Genomic DNA, 17,874 nt, shown 5'->3' with positions numbered 1-17,874 from the left:
TAAGAATAGACTCTTATTTTTTGCTATTTTAATTTTGTACCAACACCCACGATGAGCCCAAAACATTATCCAACCGATGTGCTATGTTAAAAAGAGTTCTCAGAGCCTGCAATTTAGAAGGATAAATGACCAGTTATATTAACTCATTGCTAAAGCTAATAAGACCACATAAAGCTCGGAGATTTAAAATCTAATACATCGCACAGATAAATGCCATAAGAGAACCTTTAGATATAATTGTCCAGGCTAGCCAGCGCAAAAAGAAATTGATATAAAGAAGGCATTGAAGTATCTTTTTTTCTAAAAACATATGCAAACAGGAAAGGAAGACAACCTATAAAGATAAGGATGATGATTTACCTGCACGTTCTTTGGTGTAAGAATAACACTGTCTCGTTGATCAACAAATTCACTACGTTTTGACCCAGGAGATGGTAAGGAGCCAGTAATACTGATAATCTCATTTAAAAGGATTAGTACTTTTTTGCTATTAGCACCCGGGCAAGTGTGAAAAAAACAAATAAGGAATGAATTTCAGGTTAACCAAAATGGAGTTAAACAAATCAGTACTCAAAAAATAGTTAGGCTACATATATAGCATATACCTTCTTCTATCTGAATCATTTTGAGTGGTTAATGCAAACTTGCAAAGAGATGCAAGAAATGCATTTAATGGTTCCACAGCGCGAAGAACCCCACATGCCTGCAATGTGACTATGCCAAATCTTCAGCATATCTGGACCATCCCTTGTTCATTTGCATATTAAGAACAGAATCCCTTACATATAAATCTGAATTTAAAATGGTAAAATATTATTTGCTCACTTGAGTGAATGCTTGATAGCCTTTCAGTATCTCCAACACAATTGCCTCACCTTGAGACCTATAAAACATAAAGCAAGCCAGACAAATTTCCTTATCAACATAAATAAATCAGGCTTAGCAAAATCAAACAGCAAAACTCATCATATGATATCAGACATACCTGGACAAGATGAGAGACAGAGAATCTAGAATTACTCGCCACACTGCATTTACCATTGCAGTGCATAAGGAAACAAGTTCCCCTTCAAACTTGGTCGTCAATGAGCTACCCTCACATCTTGGAGAATCCAACTGCATATTTTAAAAACAATCCTCAATTGTCCGAAAAAATACAAGCAAAGGGAAACTTCCCCTGCTGAATACAATATTAAAAGAAAAAAAATTCTTCCACCATTAAATCCTTATAGTTATACACACCTCACCACATTCAACAGCTTCATCTGTCAGTGTGGCCAGAGTAAAAACCACTCCTAGCAACCCTTCAACTGCTAATGTGATTGCATGCGCCTCACTCGCAACGACCACTGCTGCATTGGTAGCATCATTGTCCATGCTCCACTCAACACCTGCAAGCAAGATAATTGGAACAATCCCAAAGAATCAAGTAGAATGAATGATGAAATTCACTACCAATTGCGTAGTTTTGAACTGATGTAAGAATTCTGAGAAATTAATTCTAACAAAAATTGGGTATTAATAAGAACATAAGCACACGCGCGCGCGCGCGCACACACACACACACACATCTTTTGCTAGTTGTTTAGCAAAAAATTAGTAGTAAACATAACACACTGAGAAATTAAAATCCACAAGTGTACAAGAAAGAAACTCGTCCAAATGCATTCATTTTTATTAAAGAACCAATTCATCAGCCTTCATGTTCACATTGCTCTAATATAAAGAAGAGTCAAGGAGTGAATTTGGTGATGGAAGTTCAAGCTATGTGGGTGACCTTTTCAAGGGGAGATGATATGCAAGCAAATGAAAATCCCAAAACTTGGAACGGTATTGCAACACACGTAAGGCTTCAGCTTGAACAATTTGACAATCAAATTCAAAGATGGCGCTTTTTTATTTTTAAGTTAACATAAACTGACAAGGATGTCCAATTTCCTTGGCAACCTTCTATTTGACAAACAAAAGGCTAAGGAAGTGGTATCCTTCTCACAATGGAAAATAATGATTATCATGTGCCAATTTGGTTGCTAGGGGATGAGCCATGCAAAGAATAACCTCATCTTTCCAGTAGCCACCCTATTTTTTTAAAAATTTATCAACCAAATCAAAGCTACAATATGATGCCCTTATCATTTTCTGATCAGCCAGTTCTTGAGATGGGAAAGATGAGAGCATACATAATATTGGACCAGACCAACTATCAAAAATGCAGCAACATTAAAATGAACACACTGGGTAGAAACGCCAACCAGATCTTCACTCTGTTTAAGTGGAATGTGCTATGCAAGATATGATTGTATTGGCCCAAAAAACATCCCACACATGCCTCATAATCTGATTTCTCTTAAGCACAAGAAGCAGCAATCTCAAAAACACCTTGGCAGCATCAATCATATCAAAATTCAAACTCAGCAATAAAAAGGCACTGCCCATGTTCACATTTCTGACGCCTCCCTCACAGGCATCACTGATCAACTGGTACAGCATCCTGATCATGTGTTTCAGACCCTTAATCGCCAAGACAACTGAAATAACACACTAAAATAATCCAATCTGCTAATAAGAGCACTAAAATAGTTGCAAATATGATGCAAACATGATGCAAACATGATGGGCAGTGAGCATAGTGGCATTCTTGTCTGCGCTTGCTGGAGAGCTATGGTCACCAACAATATCAAACTCACTACAAAAAACAGTCCAAATTTATCTAGAAAGATTGACCAGCACAAACAAAACCCATCAAAACAAGCCATTGTTGCAAACAGAATTTGAAACTTTACTTGTAGGTGCAACATTGGCTCTTGTATGAAACCGCCAAGACCAGCTAGGGACTATAATATTCCAGATGGATATTGTCCCAAAAAACTCTCAAAAACATATTGCACAACACAATAGATAACTCATGCAAATAAACCAGCAAATGAACCAACAAACTACAGATATTTCTAGATTCAAATACTCAAAGCTATTGTATTATTTTGATTATCAATACAGTAACATAACATCAAGTTCAATCTTAAATACAGTAATACAGTCATATTGGAAATATAACAAAGTGTAAGCATAAGTGAGACACCTGGTGTAACGTCTCCATGGACAATAGGGTTGTGTCCACTGTGTTTTGGCTCGAGCGTTTATGTCCTCAAGCTGAGTGAAAGATGATGCTTTCCAAATAACACTCCAAGAAAGAAAATGAAATCTAAATCAAAAACCAAGAATATTCTCAAAAGAATGAAGCTTCCCTCCCTTTAATGCTCAAAGTTGTGACTCTTTGTAAATTTTCTGCAAACTTCTTATCTCTGAATCAGACTTTTGGTTCAGTCTTTAAATGCTGAGAATGGTCTTCTATGTTCTGAATATTGATGACATTAACACCTATCTTGATGCAGATCCAATAATGAATAATATACCTTTGATTGTGAGGGAGTATATCTGATATGATTCGCAGGATATAGATGCTTAGAGGAGCAAACTTTGTTGTATCTGTGTGTCCTTAATCTGCATCTATAACCTCCGTATATATCCTTCCTAAAGGGCATGTAGCTCAAAAGGACATAACCCTTCCTAAATTAGCATTAACTAAACTCTTCATAAGTCGGCGATCTGGGAAGACAAAATTAATAATGCCTAACTATATGTTAGTTTAGTTAAGAATCAAATTGTTGCTTCATGAGAAGTCATCAGCCCCTAGAGTTATACATATAATGCCACTTTAGAGATATATAATAATGAGAAGAGGAAGTACGGTCTGTACTATTAGACCTGTAGGTGATCAGGTTAATATTCTTAACATGCCCTTTTAACTTGATAATCCTACAGAGAGATATTATATCTAGCAACACCAATACAAATGAATAAGCAAGAATTAATACTCTATATCTGTCTGATTCTTCTTAGTATGTGGTATCATAGAACACATGATACAAAGTCATATTACTAAACCTGTGATATGACAAATCACTGCTACTAGTGATATTATACAGGATAAATCTGAAGAGTAATCTCTTCATCCAAGTTGTGATTTCATAGAAATTGGTATTTCTATATCACAACAAGATCCTGAGTTTAAGATCTACCAAAATACAAGATAATCCAGAAGAATACTAAAATTCTTTCTTTATCCAAATTATGACTCATAGACATAGCAATGTATACATCACAATATGATCTTGAACTCATCTAGATCTTACAGTAGAACTCTATTGTTTAGAATATTATATAAGAGATCATCATCTCTCATAATGTCCTTTATATAAGTGTTCATTATCTCAGAGATCGTCACCTCTTAAATAATGAATACAAATGGTGAAGCCCATAACAGTCAATAGCCTGATAAATAAAACTATTTTATTAATAATTAAAAGAGTACAAATAGATTACAACTCAACCATACCAAGTCTCCTCCTGAAATGGTCTATCTTCACTCTAGATAGAGGTTCGGTGAGAATGTCTGTTGTCTAATCAGCTGTACAAATGTATTCCAATTTTACAGAATTCATGTTTACCATATCTCTTACATAATGGTAAAGAATTTCAATATGCTTGGACCTGTCATGGAAAACTGGATTCACTAAGAGCTTGATGGAACTCTGATTATCACAATGAATAATCATAGGATTCATGGATTGCCCAAATAAACCCACAAGTAACTTCCTCAGCCAAACTGCTTCTCGAGAGGCCATCGCTGTTGCAATGTATTCAGCTTCTGTGGAGCTCTGAGCTACTGAAGACTGCTTTCTGCAAATCCAAGATATCACAGCTGATCCTAAACTGAAACAACATCCTGAAGTACTTTTTTGGTCTTTAACACTTCCACAATAATCCAAGTCGATGAATCTATGCAAGTCTAAAGCAATATTCTCATATTTGAGTCCAAAATTAAGAGTGCCTTGTAGATATCTCATAATGTGTTTAACCACAACTAGGTGAATCTCCTTCAGTTCACAAATAAACTGACCTAAGGTATTATTTGCATAGCAAATATCCGGCCTTGTATTTACTAAGCACATAAGGGACCCAGTCATCTATCTAAAGAGAGTAGAATCTATGGAAGGTGATTCTGCTACTGCTTCCTTAAGTTTATGTAGATTAGTTTCCACTGGAGAAGACATAGGTTTGCAATTCCACATTCCAAATCTCTTCAAAATGTCTGACGTATACTGTCGGAATTCTATCGTACTTCCAATCCTAGGAAGTAGTGAAGGAGTCCCAAATCTTTCATTTCGAATTCTCTAGTTAGATCTTTCTTGTACTGATCTATGAGATGATCATCACCTTTTATTAGTAAATCATCGACATACAGTATCAGAATTACCATATCATCTTTATCTCTTTTATAATATAAATTTGGATCAGCTTCATTCTTGGAGAATCCTAAGCTGGTGAGATACTTATCAATTCTTTCATACTAGGCCCTAAGAGCCTGTTTGAGCCCATAAAGAGTTTTCTTGAGCCTGCAAACAAACGTGTTAGGATCATGAGTTTCAAATCCTTCCGATTGCTCCAGATATACTTCTTTTGAAATCTTTCCATTTAGGAATGTTGTTTTTACATCCATCTGATGCACCTTCCATCCCTTTGATGCGGCAATTGCGAAGACTGCTCTTACAAAGGTATATCTAGCAACAAGAGCAAAGGTTTCTTCATAATCAATCCCTTTTGAGAAAATCATCTAGCTACAAATTTGGCTTTATACTTCTCAATACTACCGTCAGCAACATGCTTCATTTTAAATATCCATTTGGAAGAAACAACCGATTTTCCTTTAGGTCTTGGAATAATTTTCCAAACATCATTTTTCATAATAGATTGGTATTCTTCTATCATAGCTTCTTTCCAGGCTAAATGCTTGATAGCATCAGAAGGATTGGTTGGCTCTGAGTTGGACAAATCATTCATATTTGTTGTATAACCACAAAAAAATTAGGTCTTTTGTTTTCTCTGACTATTCCAAAAGGTGAAGCAAAGTCTTGAGCTGCTTCAACTATTTTAATGGACCAATGTGGTCTTTTCTTTGAATTTTCTTCAAGGTTCATATTTTGAATTTCATCTTCAATTTCTTCTAAGTTCTCCCTCTAGGACCCAGATTCACTATTTCTTTTAGAACTAGAAAAAGGAGAAGGTTCATCAGAACTTATGGCTCTTTTGAACGCAACATCTTCTTCAAAGATTACATCTCTGCTAAGTTCAATATTTTTCTGTCCAGGTATGAAAATCCTATATGCCTTAGATGTTTCACTATACCCTACAAAAATACCTTTCCCCCCAGAGGGTTCTAACTTGGTTCTCTTTTCTTTTGGAACATGAATATATATAGGACACCCAAAAATTCTAAGATAACATATACTGGGTTTACTTTAGTAAATACTTTTTCAATGGTTTTATCTTTAAGATAGGAGTCAGGACTTCTGTTTTGAATATATACATCAGTACAAGAGGCTTCTGCCCAAAGATAATATTCTAGATTTTGATCAAAAATCATAGCTCTAGCAGCTTCTATAATTGTCCTATTCTTTCTGTTTGCTACCCCATTTTGCTCTGGATTATAAGGAACAGTGTACTCTCTCTTAATCCCTGATTCTTTACAAAACCTTTTAAACAAATCTGAGGTATATTCTCCTCCGTTATCAATTCTGAGGGTTTTAATTTTATGCCCTGAAAATTTTTCAGTTAATGTTTTGAATGCTTTAAACCTTTGTAGAATTTCTTTTGATTCCTTGCATTTTAAAAAATAAATCCATGTTTTCCTAGAGAAGTCATCTATGAACAAGATATAATACCAGAATCCTCCAAGAGAAGGAACAAACATGGGTCCACATAAATCTAAATGAATTAATTCTAGTACATTATTTGTTTTCCTAGTACTATCATGAAAGGGACTTCTGGTGTTCTTACCTAGAGCACACCCTTTGCAAATACTTGGGTGGTCTTTATTTAGTTTAGTTAATCCAGTAACCATCTTCTCCATACTTGATAAAGTTTTGAAATTTAGATACCCTAATCTTCTGTGCCATATTTCATTTGTATCTGCAGCTTCGTGCACTAGGGCTTGAATAGAACGACTAGGTTTTGTATTCAATTCATATAAATATCCTTTCTTTTGACCAATTAACTTTGCTTTCTTGATAGAGGAGTTCTTAGCCCAAGTTAATACTTTGCCATCCACGAATGCAACATCGTGCCCATCATTTTCAAGTGTTGTAATTGTGATTAGGTTTCTTTTAATTCTTGGTACATAGAGTACACCTTTAAGAAGAAGAGTATTTCCTAATTTTAGTTTCAAAGTACAATTTTCAATTCCTTCAATGGAGTGTGCTGAGTTATCACCAATGGTGGCTTCATCATTAACCTTCTCTGATAAAGAATCTAGAGTTTCTTTGTATCTCGTTATATGTCTAGAGGATCCACTATCAATTACCCATGCTTTATTTGAAATTTCATTTGATCGAGAGGAATAAAAACACGGTTCTTAGTATGATAAGTGTCTTCTTCTCTAATAACATTTGTACAATTTGCTTGTTGTTTGAAATTTTCAAGACAATTAGATCTATAGTGTCCTAATTTTTCACATTTGAAAGACTTTATTTTAGATAGATCTTTCTTGGGTTTTCCATTCTTTTGATTTCCCTTTTTCTGTTTGAAATGCTTCTTCTTGCCCTTATAGGAGTTTGTATTAAGAACATGAAGTTCTTCATCTTCTACTTTTAGTTTCCCTCCTCTCTTTAGTTTTTGGAATTCCTCTTGAAGACAATCATTCTTGAGTCTGTTGAAGTCCGGAAGATTATCTTTGGCACTTATTCCTTGTGCAAATATCTTTCGTGAATCTGGCAATCCATCTATAGCCATAAGTGTTAATTTTGTGTCACTAATGGTGGTTCCTATGCTTGATAGTTCATCTCTAATGTCGGCAACTCTTAGGAAGTAAGAATTTATCGATTCTCCTTTCTTTATTTGAATGTGATTTAGTTTCCTTTTTAGTGCAAGAACCCTAGTTCCGTTGTTTACTTCATAGGCATTTCATAATGCATTCATCATATCAAAGACAATTTGATGTTTTGTAAGCATAGGTACAATATCATTTTTTACTCCATCCAAGATGATTTGAATAGCTTTTCTATTTCCTCTACTCCAGATAGATTTGTGAAGTTCAATTGGGGGTTGTTTGGATGCTCCATCAACAAATTGTTTACATCATTCTCTCTAAGAATCATCATGATTCTAAATTTCTAGGCTTCAAAGTGCTCTTTCCCATCAAACCTGTCCTCGAGTCTGATTGTGTATGCCATTTAAGATAGAAGATAGTTGCTAGATATTTATAGAGTCTGATAATTGAATTTTTGCAGAGCCTAGGTTCGACTACTAGAGCTCTGATACCATTTAAATTTTCTGTAAATTTCTTATCTCTAAATCAAACTTTTGTTTCAGTCTTTAAATGCTGAGAATGGTCTTCTATGTTCTGAATATTGATGAAGTTAACACCTATCTTGATGCAGATCCAATAATGAATAATATACCTTTGATTGTGAGGGAGTATCTCTGATATGATTCACAAGATATAGATGCTTAGAGGAGAAGACTTTGTTGTAACTATGTGTCCTTAATCTACATCTATAACCTCCCTATATATCCTTCCTAAAGGGTATGTCCCTCAAAGGGACATAACCCTTCCTAAATTAGCACTAACTAAACACTTCCTAAGTAAGCGATCTAGGAAGACAAAGTTAATAATGTCTAACTAACTATGTGTTAGTTTAGTTAAGCATCAAACTGTTGCTTTATGAGAAGTCGCCGGCCCCTAGAGTTATATATATAATGCTAGTTTAGAGACATATCATAATGAGAAGAGGAAGTACGGTCTGTACTATCAGACCTGTAGGTGATCAAGTTAATATTCTTAACACTCCCTCTTAACCTAATAATCCTACAGAGAGATATTATATCTAGCAACACCAATACAAATGAATAAGCAAGAATTAATACTCTATATCTATCTGATTCTTCTTAGTATGTGGTATCATAGAACACATGATACAAAGTCATATTACTAAACCTGTGATATGACAAATCACCACTACTAGTGATATTATACAAGATAAATCTAAAGAGTAATCTCTTCATTTATCCAAGTTCTGATTTCATAGAAACTGGCATTTCTATATCACAACAAGATCCTAAGTTTAAGATCTACCAGAATACAAGATAATCCCGGAGAATACTAAAATTCTTTGTGTATCCAATTTATGACTCATAGAGAATACTAAGAGATATTGTCGCTTTTTCCTACTACACTATTCTAAACCCAATTGTTCCCTGCCTCAAGCTATGGACCCACTCATTTTGATTCCTAAAAAACAAAGCTCCTATCCTGTCAACACCTGGATCCCAAACAAATCTATTTATCTAATCCTTGAAGTAGAAATGGTGATCCATCCATCCATGATCCCCATGTGTCGTTCAACTGCACACAAGTATAGCACTCTATCCATGCCAACAATACCTCTAATATGCATGAAAACCAACTCGTTTGGGAATCCCAAATCAACACTCAGTTTCCATAACTGTCTCCCTATAAAAGGAGTCATACAACGCACCTCCTTGTGTCAAGAAATACACCATCATGTATACCAAACTATCACATAGTGAGTAGAATCAAACCCATTGTTATCATCATGCTCGACAACTATGACAGTAGAGTAACCATAGGTACTCAATAAATGAGGAGAAGAATAAATCAATGTATACTCAACTGCACTTTCCTTTCTTCCTATTCGCTATTTCGCCATACTGTTAGCCAAGTCTATGTCAAATGTAACAAAGATACCACCTTATGGCGGCAATCACTATCCATTTGGGACTCTTGGTCAATATCAAAAGGTGTTCCATCATCAAACTCAAACAGTAGATTCTCCAATATAAAATCAGCATGCATCTCAAAAAGTGAATTACTATGCTTCACCAATCAACATTATGCTGGCTGAAAGTTTTATCACCGTAAGAATAAATATCCTCATGTTTTCCCTTCGTTGTTGTAACGGCTGATCCAAATGATGCTTCATCAATCCTATAGTCATCAACCAGCGGGCATTATGTCATAATACATGGAGACTCCCTTGAATTCCCAGGTAGCTTATCCATGGTTGTGTCTTTTACAGCCTTGTAATCCCTAAGAATATCATCAGCTTCACCCATGCTAAGCTGTCCATATGACTCTGTTTTGTCCTTCTTTTCATACCCCTCTATAAGCTTAAACAATCTTCTTTCCTTCCTCCCTCAATCTTGTCCCTTGTCAAGAATGATTTCGGTTTCTGCTCACATTGTTTGATAACATTAGTAACCAAATTACAGACATGATAAGTAACATGTGTTTGTTTCAAATCAGCCAATATGGTAGATAAGAAGTTTTGTGAATCATCATCACTCTCTTCAACGATGAAGGGCATAATGAACTTCATAAAGGATAAAACATTTTTCTTGTGGTCCCTTTTAACAGCAATCAAGAACTGATGGAACATTTCATGAATTAAGTCTTCACAATAGAGATCCAACATAACTACACAAGCACAAAGCTTTGCAGCTTTTTCTAAAATGATGATACTATTACCAAAGGATAAATTGCTGATATTACACAATCCTTCAAAACATTCCACGATCGGTTGGAATCCCTCCTTCATAAATTCCCTACTGTAAAGATCATATGTTGTTGTTATCCTCATAACATGAACAATACACTAACTGCAAGTATTACCTCCCTATGAGGATGCTTTAACAATGTTGGCTTAACCAAAGCAATCGAAACAAGAAGGATGTGCACTTGTTTACTCTTAGAACCTAGTTGTTCTATCATAGATAAACAACTCTCAATCTCATCCACATTACAGAGTAGTCTATGCTTTGATTGAGGCAAATGTGTGAGTTTCCTTTCTATATTGAAGAGCTTTCCCTCAAGAATTTCATCCTTGTTCTTGGCAATAAATTTAGGCAGTTGGGAAAACATATTTTTTATTGAAACCTAGAGAGATTTTGCAACCCAAAATAACTATCCCCCAGTAGTTCAGCTTTAAGCCTTTGTCACACAATTTGCTCAATAATAGTCTTGCAGATAAAGGTGTTTCTCCTTAATTTCAACAAAGACAAATAAGTGTCATGCAATGTCAATCTTCAGCTTGTTTGGTTATAAAACTGTTGTTAACAACATTCAAACATTAATATGTACATATAAGATCAACCAATAGGGATAACTGTAAATCAAAGCCCAATCAGCCAAGAATTCCAAATACAATTTGTGCAAAGCAAGCTACTTCTAACAGTTAGTCTGTTTGGGCAGTTCCAATCAATGGTCCACTATATATCATTCAATCTTCTAAGCTTCCTTTGACGCACACAATCAGACCCATTAACTTTTGTTTGAATATTGGTCCTACTGAATCCAAACACCGGCAGGCAGCCAATATTGAATCCACATAGGTAACTTTAACGCAATCAATCAGTCAATGATTACTTCAGAATAAAGGTATCAAATATCTGCAATTGTCTTAGCAGCACTATGCAGTACGGAGAAGCTCTAAAACACCTCAGATGACACTGAAAAATAGCACAGCTCCTAATACAATCGAGGAATAGCAAAATCCTTCAAACTTAGCAACTCCGTCCAAAAGCACCTAGTCATAGGTGAAAGGATAATTATTTCCAGTGTCTGGACCAACCAGGTACAAGGACCCTCTGCCCAGAAATGAGAACCTTAATCTGAAACATAACTCGGGCAATGGAATAGTACTCAAAATTATTTTTTGACTCTGCTAAGATAATAGGAAGGTGTCAAGGAAGCCCATAGTACAGAAGGTGTCAAGGAAGCCCACGGTACAACCATAGAGACTGTAAAAAAAGCAACTATCACTCAATTCTATATTTCTACATTTCTGTACGAACTCATCCACCTGTAGAGTCACATCAATCACGACCAAGCTTTCTGTTCGAATTTCACACTTACTGCAAAATGCTAACTCTAATCAATGCTTCCTGAACGCAGATAATTCCTGCTTATTGCATATTCCTAAATAGCAGTTAGTTCACTTGTTGCCAAATCCTTTCTGTGAAAAAACTCCTCCGTCATAGGTAAATGGCTCAGGCCATGAACATGACTCCACCATAAGAAATAGGCACAATAATTTATGTTGTATGATGTATTGGTCTGATACAAATGCCACCTATGCTTTGTGATGTGTGAATTTCGCCTTTGATATATGCACTTCAAAAGTATAAATGTCACCTCTGATATTGTTATTGTAAGAATGTTGTCTCTACAAATATGAATATTGCCTTTGATATATGCTCATGGGATTGAATGTGGAAATGTAATCTGATATAATATCAATGAGTGGTGACCTAAGTATTTGCATAGGATTGAGCACAACAATGGATGTAATTGCATCAATTGCAGGTCTTTATGATGATGATGACAACTCTGCTCCTGATGCCAAATATGGTTCATTGTAAACCAAACGAAGGTCTCTGTGTTTCCACTTGTATCCATGAAGCCATGGCACTGTTAAATTGATGTCTTCTTGATCAGACTTCAATTGAGATTCTTGCTGAAAAATTTGTTTGTCCTCTTAGTATTTACACTCAGATTGCTGAGGCTAATAAACTTTGACGTTATTTGTAATGGCATCTTTCATCTGAAATGTAAGCTTAGAATATAAAATGGATTTCACTGCTTCTGTCTTTATCGTGCCAATCACTCCCATATTCCCCAATGAATGCAATACTTCTACATTTGAGTTCTCCTTTACCTCTCTCTACATGTGGTTCCCACCTAGCAAGTAACTCAAAATAATCTTGGATACTTTGTCCAGTTGTGTTCAAAAGATTTTGAACCATTTTTGCCTTAGTATGTCAGGTGTTCCATCCTTTGCAACGAATTCTGTAGCATTTAAGTAAAAAACCACATCGGTTTTCTGAAGAGTATTCACTTAAATTTTCTATTCCTTTATTTCCTCGCAACAAATAAGAAATATTTGATTTAAAGAATTAAGCTCGGCAGATTTCAAACTTTATCATTTAATTTTTATTTTCCACAGTGATGACCATAACAAGCATTGCCTTTTATATTATTCGCCCAACTATATTATTATTGTCGCAGGAGTTGAATAACAACTATATGAAGGGATTGACACCCATATATCGCTCATTATCCCTCCTTGCAGAAGCTGTCTTTTCATCCTTAATCATTAGCCCATAAAAAAAACTTTACTCTGCACTGTGAATACCCTTGTAAATGTAATTCACTAACTCGTCAGAATAATTTGCTGCTGCCAAAAACGTATGCCGAAACCAACCTCCTATCATCAAACGTCTCTGTAATTACTGTTGAGAATCCACCACAAGCTGCAGCTATACTAATAAAAATTGAAGCACAAGATGTAACACTTCAACATAAGTCTCACGTTTTTCCTGACTCCAACAACAGCTCCATAAACCTCACCAGTAACATGCAGACTCCCAAATCTCATATATGAATCTCGCTAAATTTTCTACAATTCGCAATAATCTGAATAACTCCAAGCGAAGTTCTGATGCTATTACGCCAGCTCACTAAGATCAAACTTCCTATGCAACCAGTACTCAAATTCAAGTTGCCTCCCTCAAGAATACTTGAAAATCCACATTTTATTCCATTATCAAAACTTCAGATGAAGCACAACGATGAACCCTACAGTAGATTCATCTTTCGGAAAGCATAACAATTCTGATGGTAAGGAGATATAAATCTTGAAATATATATAATAAGCAAATAGGGAAAGCACCTTCTCAAAAAAAGATGTTTCGAGCACCCACAAGCTCCCTATAATATTCAGTTATAATGTTATGCACTAATGTTTCAAAACTTCCCATAGGTGATGCCTCTCACAGCCGCCATTTAAAATACATCATATTTCATGGATTTATGAAGTGGCCCAAATCAATTCTGTGAGTTATACTAAAAGGTTGTGCCCCAGACAAAAAATATTTTGTTGCAATGTATTATGCCAACAACCAAAGAGGATGTAATATGAAATACTCTGATATAAAACAAAACCTGATGAAAACCTTATACTCTTCAAGAATTTACGGCATTGGATATAATGGAATTCCCTGAATATATCCACAGGATGACAGGTTCGATGCTTTGATACCACTATAATACCATGGATGGATATTGTCCCCAAAAACTCTCAAAAACATATTGTAGAACACAATAGATAACTTGTGCAAATAAAACCAACAAGCTACAAATATTTCCAGATTCAAATATATTCAAAGTTATTGTATTATATTGATCAGAAATACAGTAACATAACACTAGCATATGCACCAAAAAGAGATGCAATGGCTATGCTTGTAGTAAAATATACTTCGAATTTGTAGACAACTTTTGTCTTATTTTCTAAGGCCTTTCAAATTTCAATAGAATATCCATATATACTTAGAACACATGCTTGTGTGTTATATACACAATAAAAATTAAAAAATACAATTTTTTCTCATATTAAGTTTCTCCATTTGTATGAACTCTTTCTCAAATTCAATTTTTCTATCTATTCTTCACTCTCTCCTAAATCAAACAAATATTGGCATTACATACAAATTCACCATTACCATATCACATCTTCAATAATTTACCATTACAACATTATACTTCAAACTAATTCTCCACATTTCATGTTATTAAATAAAAGGGTTCTCCATTTCCCCATATTTAATGGGTCAATGTGATAGATAGCTTAGCCTTGGCAAACTATTTAAATGACACCTAAAACAAAACTAAATACTTTTTATATGTTACAGTTCCTCTGGTTAATTTTTCTCAATTTCTACTTTTCATGCTTTTGAAAATAGTTTTTAATATACTTCAATAGCTTAGTGTTACTTAATTTCTATTCGCATAAGATCATGCTCTTCCTCTTCATGGAAAATTTGGTATTGGTTTTATATCTTCCTGACAACTTCATGTTTGCAGAAAATCATTTTCTTCACCTCAATTAAAATTTTGGTATAGATTTTTTATCTTCAAATGACATATTGCAAATGTCAAAGACAAAGAGTTACATGTTCAAAACATTGTACCATAACAGGCCTGTAATGTTAATATTCCTGAAGAGAGCAGCATGTCAGTAGTATAAAATGCAAGGCATTAATTGGCAGGGAAAATATCTTCAAGATACCATCAATAATGTAGCGCATAACAAAATATATATATATATTTTTTCTCAATACAACAATAACTGGTACACTATCAATACATCCTGCCTGTTGTGCATGTTGTAAAGTGCCCTATTTGGATATACTGCCGTATTCTTCAAAGAGCCCTAAATATCATCTTGAACTCTTTTCCCCTTCTTATATATACACTTTCAATCATTCAACCCCCATCCTATCACACAAATTACTCATGCCATTATATTTGTAGACTTATTATTTCTTACTTTCAATCATTCAACCCCTATCCTATCAAGGAATTACTGATGTCATTGTAGTCATTGTATTTCTAGATTTATTGCTTCTTTCAGTTAGTGAGAACCCTTTTCTAGATTTTATTTTTCTTTACATGAATAAATCCTCTCATATAACATTGCATATACGTTAACCAATTTGGAAGTTACCAATAAGATTTTGGTGAGCCATTTTGACAAACAATTTTTTACCTTTTTGACTTTTGTATTTGAGTTTTGTATCTACAACCACATGAGTAATCATATTCATAAGGTTAAATGCATGAATATCTAATAGAAATCATATAGAAAAATTAGTACTTGTAATTTTATAGAAAGACAACTAAAAGTTGTGATTCTTGAAAAAAAGCTTTTGAACAAAAAATTTAAATTGTAAATTTTTTGAATTGTTTTGACATTTTTTATCAAAAATAATTTTAAAAAATAATAATACCAACATGTCTTATAAACTACCATGCACCAAATAAACTTTTTAACATAGTTGATGTTGGTACAATAGATACTTTGCTATGTTGTGGACTATAGTAACCACAGTTATAGGACTCGGACTCACCTCTACCTCAGAAAGTCAAAATTGGGCTCGAACTCGAACTTGGCAACTGGACTCAGTCAAGACTCAGCAAGGACTCAGAAAATCGAAAAACACATGAAGTTCAAATATTTTTAAGGATTTTGAAAAAAAAATTATTCATCTTTTAGTCAATTAACATCAAATACACAATAATTGAGATAAATAGAAGCTACTTAACACAAACAATTTTGCATAGATCACATAAGTATAAGAGCAAATTTTTGAAGGAAAAAAACTGAATAACATAATATAAACTTAAACATAATGTCACTATCAATTGTCTACAATTTATGAAATCTATGGAATCAAAAATTCAAAACATATATCAAAATATCAACTAGAGTGTAGAAGACTAAGGCTCATAGTAGCCTATGCCTTCCTACGAATACACCTAAGATAATTCATGGAATATTCTAGAGCCATCCTCTCTCCCTGTGTTTGAGGCTGAACCACGAGGGCATCCTCATCCTTATCCACACCCACAAATTCTTCATCAGCAAACTCAGATCCATCGCTCCTAGCCTCAAGGTCTTGTACTCGCTCTCCTTGCATTGTAGCCTCCCCGACTACCATCGTGACTGCCTTTGCCTCCCAATCCACCTTATCAACCCACTCCACGTCCTCACCACTGAAGACAAGATCAACAATCTTTGAGTTCCACTCTGCATGTGGATCAACATTCTTGAATACAATCAATGAAATATTGATGCCTTGGATTTGTCTATAGAGAAGGCAAAGGTTGTAATGAACAAACTACAAAGACAAGATCATTTAATTTTTTCACAAAAAATGGAAATGCAAGCAAGTTTGTAGAAGCCTCCTCCAAATGCTTCCTTTAGCTCCTCTCAATACTTAAGGGCAAGCTACAAAGTTGCACAAACAATCAACAATCAATATGGGAGAGCCAATCGATTTGTTAATTTTCCTCTCAAAACTCCAATACTCTTCTCTAACTCCTTTCTTTCTATCACAAGCATTAGCAAAGAGTGGAATGACCTTTTTAGATAAAATAGATGTTATACAAAGCACAAACAATTCATTTAACCCTTTATTTTATTATTTTTTGCACTTTGAGTTATGCTGCTGGAGAAAGTCTAGAGTTGGGGACTCTGTGAGCCCATGGTGACTCTGCCGACGCCAGAGGCAATCTGCCTCTTTTTGATGGACATTGACTCACAGAGTCCCGGAACTATGATAGTAGTTGGACCTCTTAACTATGTACGTTAGCACATGAAACTCTATCCAATTAAGTCAATGTAACATTCCACTCAGCTATTCTTTTCCAATCTTCTTCAATACAATTTCAGAAATATAAACAAAGAATTTGCACAATAAAATCAAATAAATACTAATATAAAATACTTAAAAAATGTTATTGCATAATAATTTTCAGCAATCTAATAATAATACAATCATAAAAACAGTAATATCAGTCAAATTGGATAACTTGAAATGCAATTGTAAACTCCATCGCGAATTCACCACAGCTGATGAAACAGGGCTACACCCAATCCACCCAAAAATCTTGAAGGTTTTCTGTCCTCAAGCCTCAAAAAGAGAAATCTAGAAGCTTCCCAAAGTTCTACAAAGAAAAACCAGAAATTCAATCTCAAATCCAAACATATTCAAATGAGACCATCTCTCCTTTTAATATCCACTATCATAGCTCTTCATCTTCCCCTACCCTATCTCCTTGTTTTCTTTCCATTTCGTCTCTTTTTTAATGCCCCTTTAATATTAAATGAACCCTTTTAATAATCTGCATTAAACTCTCATAAGCCAAATTAAATATTTCATAAGTTTAACTTAAAT

General features: G+C 34.6%; 1 protein-coding gene across 2 annotated transcripts in view; it reads right to left on the bottom strand.

Annotated features, from left to right (window-relative positions):
• LOC149568091 (ARM repeat superfamily protein) overlaps positions 1-17,874 on the bottom strand; it is a 338,742-nt gene that overhangs the window by 103,967 nt on the left and 216,901 nt on the right. Inside the window, exons 15-20 of one of the 2 annotated variants that reach the window (XM_089821094.1) lie at positions 1,243-1,391; positions 986-1,116; positions 826-883; positions 606-703; positions 361-451; positions 41-106 (exon numbers count right to left, since the gene is read on the bottom strand). In XM_089821094.1, the coding sequence (XP_089677220.1) occupies positions 41-106; positions 361-451; positions 606-703; positions 826-883; positions 986-1,116; positions 1,243-1,391 (593 nt within the window). The remainder of the gene's footprint in view (positions 1-40; positions 107-360; positions 452-605; positions 704-825; positions 884-985; positions 1,117-1,242; positions 1,392-17,874) is intronic. The other variant, XM_089821095.1, reaches the window with a different exon arrangement.

The sequence above is a fragment of the Cupressus sempervirens genome, chromosome 3 (genome assembly GCF_028749045.1).
Source record: "Cupressus sempervirens isolate cs-2001-9-10 chromosome 3, ASM2874904v1, whole genome shotgun sequence".
Taxonomy (NCBI): domain Eukaryota; kingdom Viridiplantae; phylum Streptophyta; class Pinopsida; order Cupressales; family Cupressaceae; genus Cupressus; species Cupressus sempervirens.
Note: the sequence above shows the minus strand (reverse complement) of the source record. Positions and strands in the feature narration are given on the sequence as shown.